Source organism: Quercus suber, unplaced genomic scaffold (assembly GCF_002906115.3).
Source record: "Quercus suber isolate HL8 unplaced genomic scaffold, Cork oak 2.0 scaffold_49, whole genome shotgun sequence".
In the NCBI taxonomy this organism is placed as follows: domain Eukaryota; kingdom Viridiplantae; phylum Streptophyta; class Magnoliopsida; order Fagales; family Fagaceae; genus Quercus; species Quercus suber.
The window spans coordinates 137,109-153,215 of NW_027069514.1; the positions used below are offsets into that span (position 1 = coordinate 137,109).

A 16,107-nucleotide genomic window follows, 5' to 3' on the forward strand; every position below is an offset into this window, starting at 1 on the left:
TTAAAAGCTTGAACCCCAAGTTTCCAACGGAATTATTTACTAAATCACAAAGCCAGTTTTGTTTCTTTTATCAACCCCTAACCCACGTTCTCTCTCTCTCTCTCTCTCTTAAAAATTTGATTCTGTTTACAGTTTGATCATGGAGTTCAACAGCTTTTCCATTCAAGAAGACGAGTACTGGGGAACATTATTGATATCTCCTCTTAATTCTACTACTACTACTACTTCCATCTCTGAAGCAGAATATTTGTCAATCGAAGAGTTTTCCTCTATTGATGATGATCAGTACTCCTCGCTTGTGCTTGAACATGTACAGACATACAATCTACCATCTGATGAGAGCTTCTTTAACGCACTCGTGGATCAAACTTCGGACGTGGAAACTACTTTTGGTCACGATATCTCTCTTCTTCATACCCTTTTGAAGCAACATTCTTGTGACAAGAATCAAGAAGTACTATATGGTTCTTCTTGTTGCATTGACAAGTTTGAGATTGACGTCTTATTGGGTGGTACTGATTTCTCCCTACAACTTGTTTCTCTTCAAGATTTTCTGATCGAGGGTTCTACATTCTAAAGCATCTTATCTTAATTAAAGGACAGCAACTCTGATAAAGAATTAAGGGGCACATGATTTTTGTTTAATTTGTTAATTGTTAATTAGGATCATTGGATAGTTATAGCAATTTATATTCTACAAGACCTTTATTAGTTTTCATTCGCTTCTGTTTAGAGTGATATGGCAATCAGTATTTAGTTTTATGATTAGTTTTAATTTCCCTTTTGTTTCTGGAGACAGATTACACAGACCTGGTGACTACTGGCTTGCTATATTGACTTTGAAATCTTGTTAATTTTCTTCTCTTTAATACAATGTCATTATTACTCATGGACATGGTGTATATGATTATTATTCTGGTACTTGATATTGATTGAAGCACTCTACCTCATTGCTTCTTTGAAACCCAATACACACCCCCAGTGAACTTCCTCCTTGTTATTCAGTCTTTTCTTTAAAAATTAAAATTAAAAATCTATTTTTTAATAAAATCTTTTCCTTTTCCGGTTAGATTTAGTTCCATCAATGTCTGCATGTATTCTGAATATATTTGTTTATTTAGTCTTAAAGGATGGACTATGCTAAATCAAATTGGAGGGCCTCATTTAGTCTTAGGATATTGTCCCAAGAACCAAAAACTCTGCATTAATAGAGCAATGCTAAATACACAATATTTTTTTTTATTTCATTATACTAATCAATTCTTTTTGTGCTATTTATTTCTAAATTGTGTACCTACAATATTCATTCTTCTAACTCACCATTAAATTTATTGAATGATCACATCTTAAGTTGAAGAATAAAAGCCAATTTTAATTTTTAATAGTTTAGCTAATTAATTAGTGTAGACGTGGCTAACACTTTTCTCATATCATTATCAATAGTATGTATCAACATTGTCTCTTAACCCAAGCCCTGACAAGAACATCAGAGATTTAAGTATGGATGATTGTGATGCCCTAGACTTATATTGAATTAGTTAAGAAGGTATTGTGTGGCTTTGTGCTATGACCCACAACATCCTGAATTCATCTGGGCAATTTATAAACAATTACAAAGAACCTTAATTACATACTAACCTAATAAATTTGAGGTATAGTATAAATGTGACTAGCATTTTTTTTTTCTTAAGTAATTAAAAATAAAATTACATGAGTAGCACAACCCTTAATTTCTATCTAAAATTCTTTTATGAATTTTAAATTTTATTTTTATGATTCATCCGAACATGAAATTTGATTTGACAGAATTTTAAATTATGTGACATGGCTAGCTTTTGTATATAACCGGATCTACCAATTGCGTTTTCAAGTAATAAGAATATGTCCCATACATCGAACTCTCGTTCTCCTTGCAATCTCATCTAGATTTGGTCAACTAGTTAGATTCCAAAATATATGCATGCTTCTTTTTCAAAATCTTACAAACAATTAAAAAAATTATTATGTTTCAAATAATAGGATTTAACATCACATTATGTTTGCTAAGAGATTTGTAGTTCAATTGGTTGGTATTTCTAGGTATTTCCAAAGAAAACATCAAGAATTCAAATTCTTGTAATTTAACTAGCAAATCTTGGTATTTCTAATGGACTAAACGTATAGTGTTTAAATCTCTCCTCTCTCTTTATAACTAGACAATTAAGTCAATGATTACTAGAAAAAGCATTGGAAATAACCCCATTCTCGGCCTCTTTTCATATGTTGTTATATTTTTACGTACAAACCATAACTAGTTAGTTTGAGAATTTCTGCCCAATGATTCATCAAACTTATAAGGAGCATCTTGATGTTGAGCTTGAAGGTTCAATACCGCTTGCATTTTTGTGAAATTGGTGGTAAGGCATGCTATATATAATATATTCACTAGATTTCATGCCCTAACAATAGAATTAATGTTCCATTATACAGCTTACAATAAATAAAACAGAAGCAGTAGGATTCCTAAATCTAGATCATGGTAAATACTCCATAATCCATATGCATATATAGTATATGCATGTCATAAACCATAGGACCCATCCACTGATCCATACAAACCCTTTTCAGTCCTATATATATATAGGAATAAGGCTCCAAATTTCCTAGTATGGAGGAGACAGTTCTAAAAACTCATTCGAAAGGAAGTGGACATGGTGGTATTGGTACTGCTCGTCTTTACCTTCACATCGATCCAAAGCTTTGAGATGAGCCGAACCAATATCACTCTTGTATGCTTCTTTGCATAGCTAGCTTCTTCTTCTTCTTCTTTGGTTTTATTGGAGAGTTGAAGCCGTCATCAGCGGCTTATGTGATCAATAATACCTTTGGATTCCCTGCAACAAAGCAGATTTCTGTAATTCATTTTTGTCTTCATCGGGATATCGGAATTCTATAAAGTTTTTTACTGCGGCAATGTTGATTTTATTTGATTTTTTTTTTTTTTTTATCTAGATTTTATTTGATTTTTGGTATTGGGTTAATAGGTATTGCCAAAGTTTTGAGATTTGCTGTTTTTTAGTTCTAGCTCTATTTGATTTTAATAATTAGATTTAAGTGGGTTTATTGGAATTTTGAGGATTTTTTTCTGCTTGATTTTATATTGGGTCAATATAGGGACCGTTAGCATTTTGGGTTTTTGCTTCTTTTGTGCTTTAGCTCTACTTGATTTTGATAATTGGGTATTATTTGGGTTATTGAAATTGTGATATTTTTTGTTGAGGTAATGCTGATTGTTCTTGAATTTTGGTATTATATTTTAGGGATTGTCAGACTTTTGAATTATTTTTTGTTGTTGTTGTTTTTTTTTTTTTTTTTTTTTTTTGAGATAGAGAATATATTGTTAGCTCTTTGATTATTGGGCTTAACTCGGATTACTGGAATTTTTAGATTTTTAATTTTGGCAAGAATTTTGGTAAAGTTAAATCTACTTGATTTAAAAAATTTAGACTTAATTAATTGAAATCAACTAATTCAAAAGCCGCACTTAATTTTTATTCTTATTATTGCACCCAAATTAAATATTTTGCTCTTAATTTATTACTTTATAGTTTTTAATAAACTGTTCCTTATTATATAAAGCGAGCCATTAAAAAAATTATTTAAATTTTTAGATTTTTAATTTTAGTAATGGTTTTTATTTCTTGCCTCCTTAGCTAGGTTAGAATTTCATTGTATTGTACTTAAATTTTTTTTTTTTTAAAATGGCCATATTTTTTAGAGATAGTTTCAACATTCAACCTATAACTCTACTTTAATATTAATTAGTTTCTGTGTAGGTAGGGTTCAAATCCCTCAATAATAATAGATTTTAACAATTGAATTCAATTAATTCAAGCAGCACATAATTTTTGTTTTTATTTTTTAAGTGCTCCCAAAACTAATATTTTGCTCTTCATTATTACCTTATGATTTTTATAATAAATAATATCTAAGTTCCTTAATTATAGGGGTGAAGGTGGAAAATAATCATAAAGTGGGCCATTAAAAAAAAAAAAAACAGTGAGGCGTAGTTAATCCCAAAATATAGTAGCTGAGTTGCCACCGCCTTCCCATAATCCTTGTAATTGAAGGAAAAGGTTTTACACTGAACACCGCCTCAAGTTTATTAATTTTATATATTTAAAAGCCCAACCCCAAGTTTCCGACAGCTATACTATCCCATTATTTGCAAAATCACAAAGCCAGTTTCTTTGATCAACCCTAACCCACCAACACAAAACTCTCTCTTGCATTCAAAGATTTTGATTCTGTTTACAGTTTGATCATGGAGTTCAATAGCTTTCCCATTCAAGAATATGAGTGCTTTGGAACATTATTCATATCTCCTCTTAATTCTATGACTTCCATCTCTGAAGCAGATAATAAAGTGGGCCATTAAAAAAAAAAAAACAGTGAGGCGTAGTTAATCCCAAAATATAGTAGCTGAGTTACCAGACTTACCACCGCCTTCCCATAATCCTTGTAAATGAAGGAAAAGGTTTTACACTGAACACCGCCTCAAGTTTATTAATTTTATATATATTTAAAAGCCCAACCCCAAGTTTCCGACAGCTATACTATCCCATTATTTGCAAAATCACAAAGCCAGTTTCTTTGATCAACCCTAACCCACCAACACAAAACTCTCTCTTGCATTCAAAGATTTTGATTCTGTTTACAGTTTGATCATGGAGTTCAATAGCTTTCCCATTCAAGAATATGAGTGCTTTGGAACATTATTCATATCTCCTCTTAATTCTATGACTTCCATCTCTGAAGCAGATTTGTCACTCAAGGATTTTTCCTCTGATGATGATCATTCCTCGCTTGTGCTTGCACATTTACAGACATACAATCTACCATCTGATGAGAGTTTCTTTAATGCACTCGTAGATCAAACTTCAAACGAGGAAACTTTTGGTCATGATAATGATATCTCTCTTCATACCCATTTGGAGCAACTTTCTTATTGTGACAAGAATCAAGAACTATGTGGTTCTTCTTGCATTGACAAGGTTGAGATTGACGTGCTATTGGGTGGTGCTGATTTCTCCCTGCAACTTCTTTCTCTTCAAGATTTCCTCAGGGTTCTAGTTCTGCAATAATATTTCAAAGCATCCCAGATGAAGCCGGCTGATCACAAGTCACAACAACTCCGCTAAAGAATCAATCAATGGTGCCAACCTAATGCGATTCTGAGATTCATAATGTATAGGCAGGCCCAAGGAATTTTGTTTTATTTGTTCGGATCCGAAGGTTTTGACTTGGTATATTAGATTTTTTCTTTCGGTTCTCTTAGTGTTGTATGGCCATTTTTTTCCCTCGGATAATTAGTGGTATATAATGGCAATTTATTAGTATTTAGGTTTATAATGGTTTTTCCAGCTTTTGGTTTGTGGTGAAGAAGATTAGACTTTGAAACCTTGTTAGTTTTCTTCTCTTTTAATAAAGTCATTGCCTTTTTTTTCATATATAGAATAATAGTCATTGTTGATTTTCATCAAATAATAATTTTGTGTATTTGATGGAATGATAATGTTTTTACTTTTTATTGGTGAAAATTTAAAGGGTGATTTGAGGTGTAGTGGCCAAGAATCGGTATTGATTGTACACTGACGCATTAATACAAGTTATTCGGTTTTTAAAAAAAGAGTCCGGTTAATGTGTGCCCTATGCCATCTATTTTTGGAAACATTTTCTTAGGAATTCAAAAAGTTGTTAATACTTTTTTAATTCTCGAAAAAAAAATTCAAAAATGATTAATTATTGTGTGCCTTAAGGGCATATATTAGCAAAATCCTTAAAAAAAAATGTGTGCGCGCAATGAGGACACATACATGTAGTTGCATATGCTGCCACTGCCAGTCCCAGAGAGGACATACACATGTAGTTCGGCATTAGGACAATACATGTAAATCGCTCTACTTCTCTACTGAACTTAATTTCATTTACGCATGGCCTCCATTATTTCTCATTAGAACACCTAGCCAAGATTACTGGGTCGTACACTGCTGCGTGATTTCTGTGCTCCACAGTCCACTGAGGTCTGAGATGTAGTTAGGCACGTTCCCAATTCAACCTCAATATGGTCAGCCAGCAGGTGTTTGACCAAAAGTCTCTTAAGCTACTGTGTAATCCTGACTTTGAAGACTGCTGAGGAGGTCCATCGCAGCATCATATATGAATTTGATTTCAGTGCATTTGTAGCCCAGACATATCCCTAAGGGTGTGCATATATACTTTTGAATACCTGTTAGTCCTAAGGATGGACTGATTCAATGAAATTGATTGGCCTCATTTAGTAATAGAACATTAAATTGAAAGCGGAGGAAAAGCTTTGTCGGCTAAAAACCCCACAAGAGGCAAAAATGCCAGTTTATATACGTGTTTTTGCTGATAAATGCGAGTTTTATATGGACATATATTCAACTACTTTTAGAAATCTGAACCGGTAAGAGCATCCTCATTAAGGATGCTAAAAGGGATATATGCTAAATTTTAGCATTAAAACACCAAAAAAGCAATTCCATCAAAACTTTCAAATTATAAAATTTTTGGCATACTTGCACAGTGAGCTTGTATTAATACAAGCTCACTATAGTCTGAATTGTAAAAAAAAAATATATATATATATATATAGTTTTTTATTCTCGTGTTGATGAGATGGTTGGCTGGTTGTTTGTGTTAAGTTGTTTTATTATTATTTTAATGAGTAGTTTATATTATTTAAATGAAATGATAAAAAATATAGAAGTTTTGATGTATTTTAAAGTGAAATGGTCTAATAAATAAAGTAAATTCTTGAAATGTTAAGTGCTAAAAATTTTAGCATTCTTGATAAGGATGCTCCATGAACTGGTGGAAATTAAAATAGCAAAAGGGTAAGGGTTGTTACTGAATTCTCCTTCATTCACACCTGAACACATATGGGAGAAACTGATTTCACACATCCATCTCATTGCGTAATTGACATTTACGAATATTAGAAACTCTTTTTTTTTAATTAAACGAAAAGCTTTTGCAAAACAAGTGTGAGCAGAATTTTTAAGCTTATCTTTACTTTCAGTTTATTTTTACTACTATTCATGAGTTCTACTGCATTTTTTGATATTATTCACGAATCCCACTGCATTATTCTGCTAACTACTATCTACAGTAAAAAAATTTCAATTTCAACTAAATAAGTTGTCCCTAATCATAGCAAAATTGTTATTTTTTTTAGTTGAGACAAAAATTGTATTAATGAATCCAAAGAATAAGTATACAGCTGAGATTTAGCAAGCCCGTTCTCCAGACAAGAAAGAAACGAAAGAAAAAATTAGGAGAACTAGTAGAGAGAGGCCGAGAGAAAATAACATGAAAAAACAAGGAAAGAAGCCATATTGCATCACTGGTCATCCAAACCCAGAAAAAAGAACAAGAAAAGACCGAAACAAAAACCCACCAACCCAAAAAAAAGATCCACCACAATCCAACCTCCAAGAGAGAGAGAGAGAGAGAGAGAGAGAGCATAAGCTCGTGACAGAAAGAGCATGATATATAACCCTTAAGGGCCCAGGTCGAGAGAGAAAGAGAGAGAAGAGTTTACTCGTGAAAGAGATAGAAAGAGAGCCGACTGTTTGTGTTGTCAATCAGTGAGTGCTACAGTTTCCTAGCTAATTACAATAATGTCACTGGACAATGTAAATCAAAAATTGAAAATAATCTTAAGGAGTTATCTGAATACTCAATAGTGTTTAAACACCTTAAATTGAGACTCATGACTCAACACTCCTAAAAATACACTCCTACCAAACAGGCCCTAAAGCTCCAAATAATAAGAATTTGTCCCCTTAGCTTGCTGGCCTGGCCTTGCCCTGATATTTGTGATGTCCAACTTAGCAGTAGAAATCATCATCGTGTTAAGAAAACAATCAACCTTCACGGTAATTTATTAACGAATTTACAAACCAGAACTTCCAACCATGATATATCTACCTAGCCTACTTGGCCCCATACCTCCTTCGCTTTCACATTTCATTAAGTCGAACATCCAATTACTTGAGATCAAGCAAGGTACGAACATTCAAGTTGGTGTTTAAGCGTAAATTTCTTCTTAATATGGAACCAATCAAGGATTGGAAAGCATATATAGAGATGGATGCATTTATCAATTGCTTGATATATAATGCAACTCTGCAGATGGACTGCACTAGATAGAACCATGGAAAAACCAAAATTGACCAAATATGATAATAGGGTTACAGGCTTAAAAACACAACCACAGTGAAACACCCAACCACAGCCCACAGTAACAAAAATCTAAAAATGTCCAATCAAACATACTAAATAGCCAAAAATCTGGATTGCCCAACCATATATATTTAGTTTGGAACAAAGAAAAAAAAATCTCAGCGCTTTTTAGAGACACCAACAGTCTTTCCCCTGCGGCCTGTAGTCTTGGTGTGTTGGCCACGAACACGAAGGCCCCAGTAGTGCCTCAGACCACGATGGTTCCTGCATACAGATCTCAAGAGTCAGCTCTATCTTATGTTTCACAAGACAAAACTTAAAATGCAACCTTTTATGGTATTAAGAAAATGATATTCTGGCACCAGACATGTTTCTTTCACCAGGAGAGAGTAGTAAGTATCACGCGAGACGTGTTATATTGGGGACTATGAACACAGAAACCAGACTAACAGCTAGTAAGAGTGATTAAACAAGTTTGAGAACATTCTGGAACACTCCACTGAATTGTTTGAGAAAGCAACTGCCACAGATTTAAATTCACAGGGTTATAGATAAAATATTTTGCACCAATATACGAAATGTTTGAAGAACAATTTGTCAACAACTCCTCTGATCATTCTAAGGAAGGTAAGTATTATCCAACAAGGGCAAAACTTGAATAAAATTCGGTTATGTAGTTCATTCGTTACAGCAACCAACATGGTTAAATATAATTGGGAAACCTAAGGAACAGGTCCTTGTACCCTTCCAACAATTTACAAAACATCCATCAAATATATTATTTCATTTCATATGAGTCACATCAGCTCAACATTAACATGGGAAGAATCTCAAATCAATTCCATGAGTTCTAAGGGTTGTGTTGACTGCCTAGAAACAAATCTTAAAACGAAAGTAACACACCATTCCTAGGTCTCAAGAATCTATAACTTATATGGTACACAAACTGCAGTTAATAACTCTTTTTTCTTTCTTTTCAATTAAACCATGAGCATCAAAACAGGATGCAAACATGAGTGTCCATGTAAAAAGTGAATGTTCACCGCTCACAATTGACCGTCTTAGCAAATTGTGAAATTGGGTGTCCCTATATTATAGGGTGTATAAGTGATTGTCGAATAGAGCAAGTAGCGAAACTGGGTGTGTCCCTAAACATACAATTCCATTACATATAAATGTGTCATATAAATAGAGAGATGAATTAAAAAAGAATAAAAGAGAGAGCGGTGGACCTGATCTTCTTCAAGCGTTCCAAATCATCCCTCAACTTCATATCAAGAGCATTGGAAACGACCTGAGAGTACTTTCCATCCTTGTAATCCTTCTTCCTATTCAAAAACCAGTCTGGGATTTTGAACTGACGAGGGTTGGCAACAATAGTCATCAGATTGTCCAGCTCAGCTGCACTCAATTCCCCAGCTCTAACAACAACAACAACAACAACAACAAATTCAAAATCAATACGAGCAAATATTATATAAGATTTGAAACAACAACAACAACAAAATTCTAAGACCTCTTGTTCATGTCGACATCGGCCTTCTTGCAGACGAGGTTGGCGAAGCGGCGACCGATACCTTTGATGGAGGTGAGAGCGAACATGATTTTCTGCTTTCCATCCACATTTGTGTTCAGTACACGAAGGATGTGCTGAAAATCCTCGTTTGCCACCAGAGACTGCGCGCATTTTCACACTCTCAAAAATCAACATTCTAAATCTAAATCTAAATCAGAGTTATAGAGCTATGATGAGAGAGAGAGAATATATAATTTACCATTTTGCAGAAGAGACGACCGCGAGGCTGTTTGCGACGGACGCCGTGAATGTATGAATGAATGAGAGAAACCGCTTTCTCGCTTTTCTTTCTTTACTTTTTTTCATATCTGCCTTCTTATTCCCTTATATACAGTACTCATTAGGGTTTTCCATTCTCTACCTTTTTACCATTTTGCCCTCCCTCCCTCAGTATGAAGGGTTTTCCTTTTTCTTTTCTTTTTTCTTTTTTCTTTTTTTAAATTAAATGTTTCCGATATAATAAATCACACAAAATATATTTTTTTTACCATTTTTTCAACGCTAGTTACAGCAGCACTTGCAACTTGCAAGACATGCGGAAAAAGAGCAAGGTTAATTTTAAATTTCATTTGTATCATAAAATAAATATATAAATTATTTGATTTTTAAAGTATATGTAGATTTATATTTGTTGGGGGGGGGGGGGGAGGGGGGGGGGGGTGGGGTAAGAGCCCAGACATACCTATTGGGCCGGGGGCCCTATCTTAAGGAGTACTGTACGTCCAAAGAGAAATAGCGGGTCGGGGTAGAATTCATCTGAACGCAACCGACCCAGAAGTGTAAGAAAAGTAACATCCAAAGAAGTCACCTTTAGTCCGAAGAGGTTATACTCCTCGGACGCGAATAGTCTTGACCAAGCCAACAAATGGAAAGTCCGAATGAACTCTCTAGCAATCCCAACGACAAAGATAAGCTCTGGGCATGCCTAGGATGATAAGGACGAGAAAATATCTCAAGGAAAAGCTATCACCACCGCATTAAATGCACTGCAGCTGCTTTTCTGGCCGCATTAATGTGGAGAAGACCCCTAAACAGTGTAGTCTCAACTACTACCACTCATGGAGGGGTAAAGAGAATACCTGATGAGACATGCACTCAAGTGGATGCTTAGATGAAGAACAAGTAGACAATGAAGATGATGGGAGAGGGTGCTATATAAGTAGAAGACGTCTCTAGTAAGAAGGGGGAGAAAAAAGAGAGGAGAGAAGGAGGAGATAATTTTACTGCAGTTCCAAGAGTTGTAATCATCTTTCATCCAATAACACATCTCTTCGGACACACATTTGTTAAGCAAGAGGAGCGTGATCTTGTGTCAAATGAATCCTTAAACATCATAACTAATCACTGTTTAATTCGCAACCAACCCAGCTCTTTCGCCCACTCTCTACAAATTCATTGTCTGGGGTTTATTGGGCTCGTAATCTATCCTTCTTGGGCTTGGGCTAAAAAGCCAGACCTTACAATATTAATAAAAAAAAGACATTAATTTTAAAAAATTTGATAATTATGTATTAAAAATAATTTGAGTTTTTAAAGTACATAGAGGTATACATTAATTATAGGAGATTAATTTTAAAAATTTTGATAATTATGTCATAAAAAGTTAATCTTATTTGAAAGAAAATTTTGATCAACCACAAATTTAGAATAGCTATTTAAGATATAAATATTTTTTTTATTATAATATTTTTTTTTAGTACCTATTTGCTATATGCAATACATCGACTCACTAAAAACTTCTAAAAATGATAATGAATATCATCATTTTCCAACAATAAACAACTGAGTTTTGCTAAGAAAATAACAAAAAAAAAATTAAAAAGATAACAAAAGACATGTGTCATCAAATTTTTCATTGGATAAATTATAAGTTTCAAAAATTTAAACCTAGAAAATCAATGTTCTTTAGATAACAAATAAAACACCTTAAACCATCATTCCAACTTTCCAAAAATTACTACCATCTAAAACTCAAAATATGTGAAGAAAATTTTTGAGATATTAAAATTTAGTGGGAGTATTTTAAACATTACACAATAAAATATTTTAAGAATTATAAGCTTTCATTAGGATTTAACTGACATATTTGCTATTTTCCAAGGAAAAATTGCTTGATTTTAAAGTTGAAGAAGGAATTGTAAACTACCCCAAACGTAAATGATGAAAAGTGTTTTTATCTTAAGTTTTTGTTTTTGTTTTTGTGTATAACTATGTATTTTTACTTAAAATGGTGCGCAAAGAAAAAAAAATACAAAAAGTCAACCTAAGAAAATTGTATGTGAAGCAATGAATTTGGCTCAACAAAGTTGACTAAACCACACAAAAAATATTATGTCCACAACATTTTCACAACAAATCATAAGTAGTAAGTTATTACAGATTGTTATTGGTGGGCAAAAAAATAGTTTCATTGGTAATTTTAAATTAGAAATAATAATAATTTACTACCTATAATTTGTTATAAAAGTGTTGTGAAATTTGTTATAAAAGTGTTGTGAAAAATATTGTGGATGTAGCACTTCTTTTTTCACAATACCTTTATTTTTAGTTGTGGTTGGTTCTAGTATGATATTTTATTATTTTATTTTGACCTATAAGGAATTAACACCTCAACAATTGTAAAAATATTGTGTCAATTTATTATGTTAATATTTTATTATAATGTGAAACAGTGCAAATTGAACAAACCAAAAATAATGTAATAATGAAACCATGCTCGGCTAGTGAGTTGGCGCATACTAGTGATCGATTTGCCAATCAGAGACTTCCTTAAACCATGCTTGGCTGGGAGGCCGACCTTAAAAGTACTGATGGCCACATCATCAAAATCACCATCTATCTCGTTGAACGTCTCCTAGTATCTGTCCGAGTACGTTTTCAGGATTTCCCCCTCTCACATGCTTAAGGATAGTAGGGAATCCAGGGGCCGAGGAACCCTACTACAAGTGACAAAACGGGAGCCAAATGCTCAAGTGAGCTCCATAAAGGAATCTATGGAATCGGCCCTCAAGCTGTCGAACCATCTCACTGCCATGGGTTCCAAACTGGATGGAAAAACTTTGCACATCAAGGCTTCGTCCTTGGAATGGATAACCATTCTCTAATTAAAGTGGCTCACATGCTCCACAGGGTCTATCTTACCATTATATATGTTGAAAGCAGGCTGAGTGAATCGCCGAGGAAGTTTTGCCCACTCAATCTTGCGCATGAAAGGCAACTTAGAGATTTGGTTCAACGCCTTACTCATAGCATCGTTTTCCATGCCTTTTCGAGGCGGGCTTCCAAACCTACGCTCACGATGGTGCTCCTCCTTGTAGGAGAAAGATTCGATTGGCGGGGTTTGAGACCTTCGCTTGTAACTGACATCCCTTCTATCGTCAGAAGAAACATTAGAGTTGGGGGGAGTTGGCATTTGCCATGCATGGCGCAACTTCCTCTTCAACTGGTCAATCTCCAATTACATATCCTTGTTACTCTTTGCATGGAAAATATGGCTTCCACCTCGAGGTTGACTCCTACTAGTATGTACGATATGCACACTTCCCTCACAGTCACCTCTCTGCTCAGGGTTGACAAAAGGATCACCATGTTGGGATCCCAAATACTCTGCTTGGTGTGGACCTAATCCTACCATCATTAAGCGTTGCACTCACTATTGCACTAGTTCTCCCCATAGACGATGCCAATTGTAGGGTCACGTTTTACAGCTCAAGCCTGAAAGGTGTGGGATATTGGCCCAGTGAGCCTAGTACAATAAATTTGTAGAGTGTGAGTCAAAAAACTAGGCCCTAATGAGTTGGACGACGGCTAATATGAATTTGTAGGATGGTTAAACACAAACAAGAAGCACTGATATGAATGAATTCATTGTCCGAGGAGATAAGTTTTCATATAAATTGACTAAACAGAGTACAAGTACAATGTTGATTACTACAGTGTTCTTTCTTGATTTTTCCAATCCCTTTCCTTTGGAGCCTCCCCGCTAATTTATACTATGTTTCTTCTCTAATTTTGGCCCTACACGTGTATGGTTGGTTGCTTATACCAATACTTGTCCCATTAGCCTCTTCCAGAAGTTTTTGGGGGTGGTTGTAAGGCTGAAAAAGTACTGTTCAGCAATCACTTCCTCATTAATGCAACTAGAGAGTTAGTTACAGAGCATTCAATGCAGTGGTAGTAGCTTTCCCTTAGATATTTTTGGGTTCCCATCTTTCTTATATGTTTATAGTGCACGTCCCTATCACTGGAGCTTCCTAGAAGGTTGCCTGGATCATTAGGATTTATATCAGATCCATGTTTAGCTTATCCAAGGAGGTATTCCTCCTCGGACAACCCTTCCATTCATATCATACCCATGAAGATCTGAGCTTAAACCATTTACTACTATTTAATCGTCCTCGGATCACCCATGTTCTCGGCCATGGCCCAAGGCCCAATACCGAATTTGGGCCTTCACCCCTACATATAGTATAGCAACAATAGGCAACAAAGGGAAACTTTTGAATTATTAGCCACATGTTAGGCCCTTATTCTACATGGTGTTTTGGCTTATAGTGTAATTGGTCCAACTATCAATCGATAATTTGAACAAGATAATAAGGCTATGTTTGGTTTTAGCATCACTCAAAACTTAGTTCCATAACTTAAAACTCTAACCCATATCTCATATTCTATCCTCTATTTTTCTCTTAACTCACTCAACAATGTGTTTGGCTCAAATATTTGGTTCAATTTTCAGCTTAAAAACTCAACTTTAACTCAAAAATGTGGAGCCTACATATCTATTTTTTATAAAACAATAACAGTATCCTTGTCACAACAACTTACTTGATATTTTCTCTCACCACTCCTTTTTTATTTTTTTCTCTAAAACACTCCTACTTCCTTTTTCATTTCTCTCTCTCCCCAAAGCATCAGATTGAAGGACGAACACAACCCAGCTCATAAATCCACATATACCCATTTTGAAACAAATCCCAAAACCCAATACAAAAACGGCTTGTGGGCATATGCTTTCTAGCTTGGGCAGATCTTGTAAATTAAGCTAGTGTTTGGGTTGAAGATGAGAAAGAGAGGAGAGAGAGAGAACGAGCATGGGTTATAGGAACTTAAGAGAGGGACCGTTGGCCTTTAAGTGCGGTCTGACAAAGAGATGGGTCCAACTTGGTTGCTTAAAATCACAAAAATGCCACCATAACTCATTTTCCATCACTTGAAAACATCAAAATCTTGTTCTTAATTTTCACAATTCAAACTCAATTTTTTGAATATTAGGGCTGTTTGGTAAACATGTTTTCAATTTTTAAACAACATTACACGCATTTCTACACACTTTTTCACTCACATGTATTTCCATACATGTTTTCAAACACACTTACAAACACCCCCTAAGTTATAGGAACAAACCCAAACAAGCTAAATTGTGGTGGGGCCCACAAAAAGTAAGAATTGAGTTATCAAATTGAGAAATGAGTGATAAAAACACACAAACCAAACATAGCCTAACTAATCCAACAATTCTTAGTTTATTTCTTAAGCTTGTTTTATCATCTTTTTATGAGCTGGGCTTCGTTGCTTTTGCCTCTGGAGCTACAGAGTGGGCCAAATCTTTTTAGTGAGAGGAGTGACCCAAATGACTTTTTCCTTCTTGTGTGGCCTTTTCCTTTTCTCTTTGGTTTCGAGTGATGTGGGTCTTTTTGGGCCCTTACCCCCAACAGGTGAGATGATAAAATTTTGCTATGTAGTTTGTGAGGAACCAAAATAATTGGGCCTTAAGCTCGGTTAGTTTTCATAGAAAAATTTGTAGGCTTTTGGTTTAGTGTAGTATGGTGGGGTCTTTTAGCCCGTTTTGTGAAGTGATGTTTATGGTTATTAGCCCAAAAATTCTTAAAAGTGATGAAACAAATGTGTTGGAGAAAGCCCAACCTGTGTTGTATAAAGGATGATTTTATTGGGCCTATTCCCGATTTTCTAATTTTTGGGTTTTTTTTGGCTAACTAAGCAAACTGGGGCAAAGCTAGAAATTTTTCTATTGGAGGGGGGGGGGGGTGTCAAGACTAAATAATCATATTGATTCACAAGAAATATATATGTGTCTATTGATGTATGAATGACCCACTCATCAATGCTCTAATGAATTTTTGTAAAGAGATTTAACAAAGTTAGTGTAAAACTATGAGAACACTTGCACTGAGTGATGAGTTCTTTTGGAAGGGACTGGAAAGTAGAACATTGGAAAATACATATTAAAAAGAGAAACTAATAGTAAAAGTGAATAAAAT

General features: G+C 34.6%; 1 protein-coding gene across 1 annotated transcript; it reads right to left on the bottom strand.

Annotated features, from left to right (window-relative positions):
* Positions 1 to 8,183: 8,183 nt before the first annotated feature.
* On the bottom strand, positions 8,184 to 10,137 carry LOC112019340 (small ribosomal subunit protein uS13z/uS13y/uS13x). The gene is made up of 4 exons (XM_024051869.2): positions 10,026 to 10,137; positions 9,767 to 9,927; positions 9,483 to 9,671; positions 8,184 to 8,514 (listed from the first exon to the last, which is right to left on the bottom strand). The coding sequence occupies exons 1-4, from the start codon at positions 10,026 to 10,028 to the stop codon at positions 8,409 to 8,411; spliced, it is 459 nt and encodes a 152-aa protein (XP_023907637.1). The 5' UTR covers positions 10,029 to 10,137; the 3' UTR covers positions 8,184 to 8,408.
* Between the last annotated feature and the right edge of the window lie 5,970 nt (positions 10,138 to 16,107).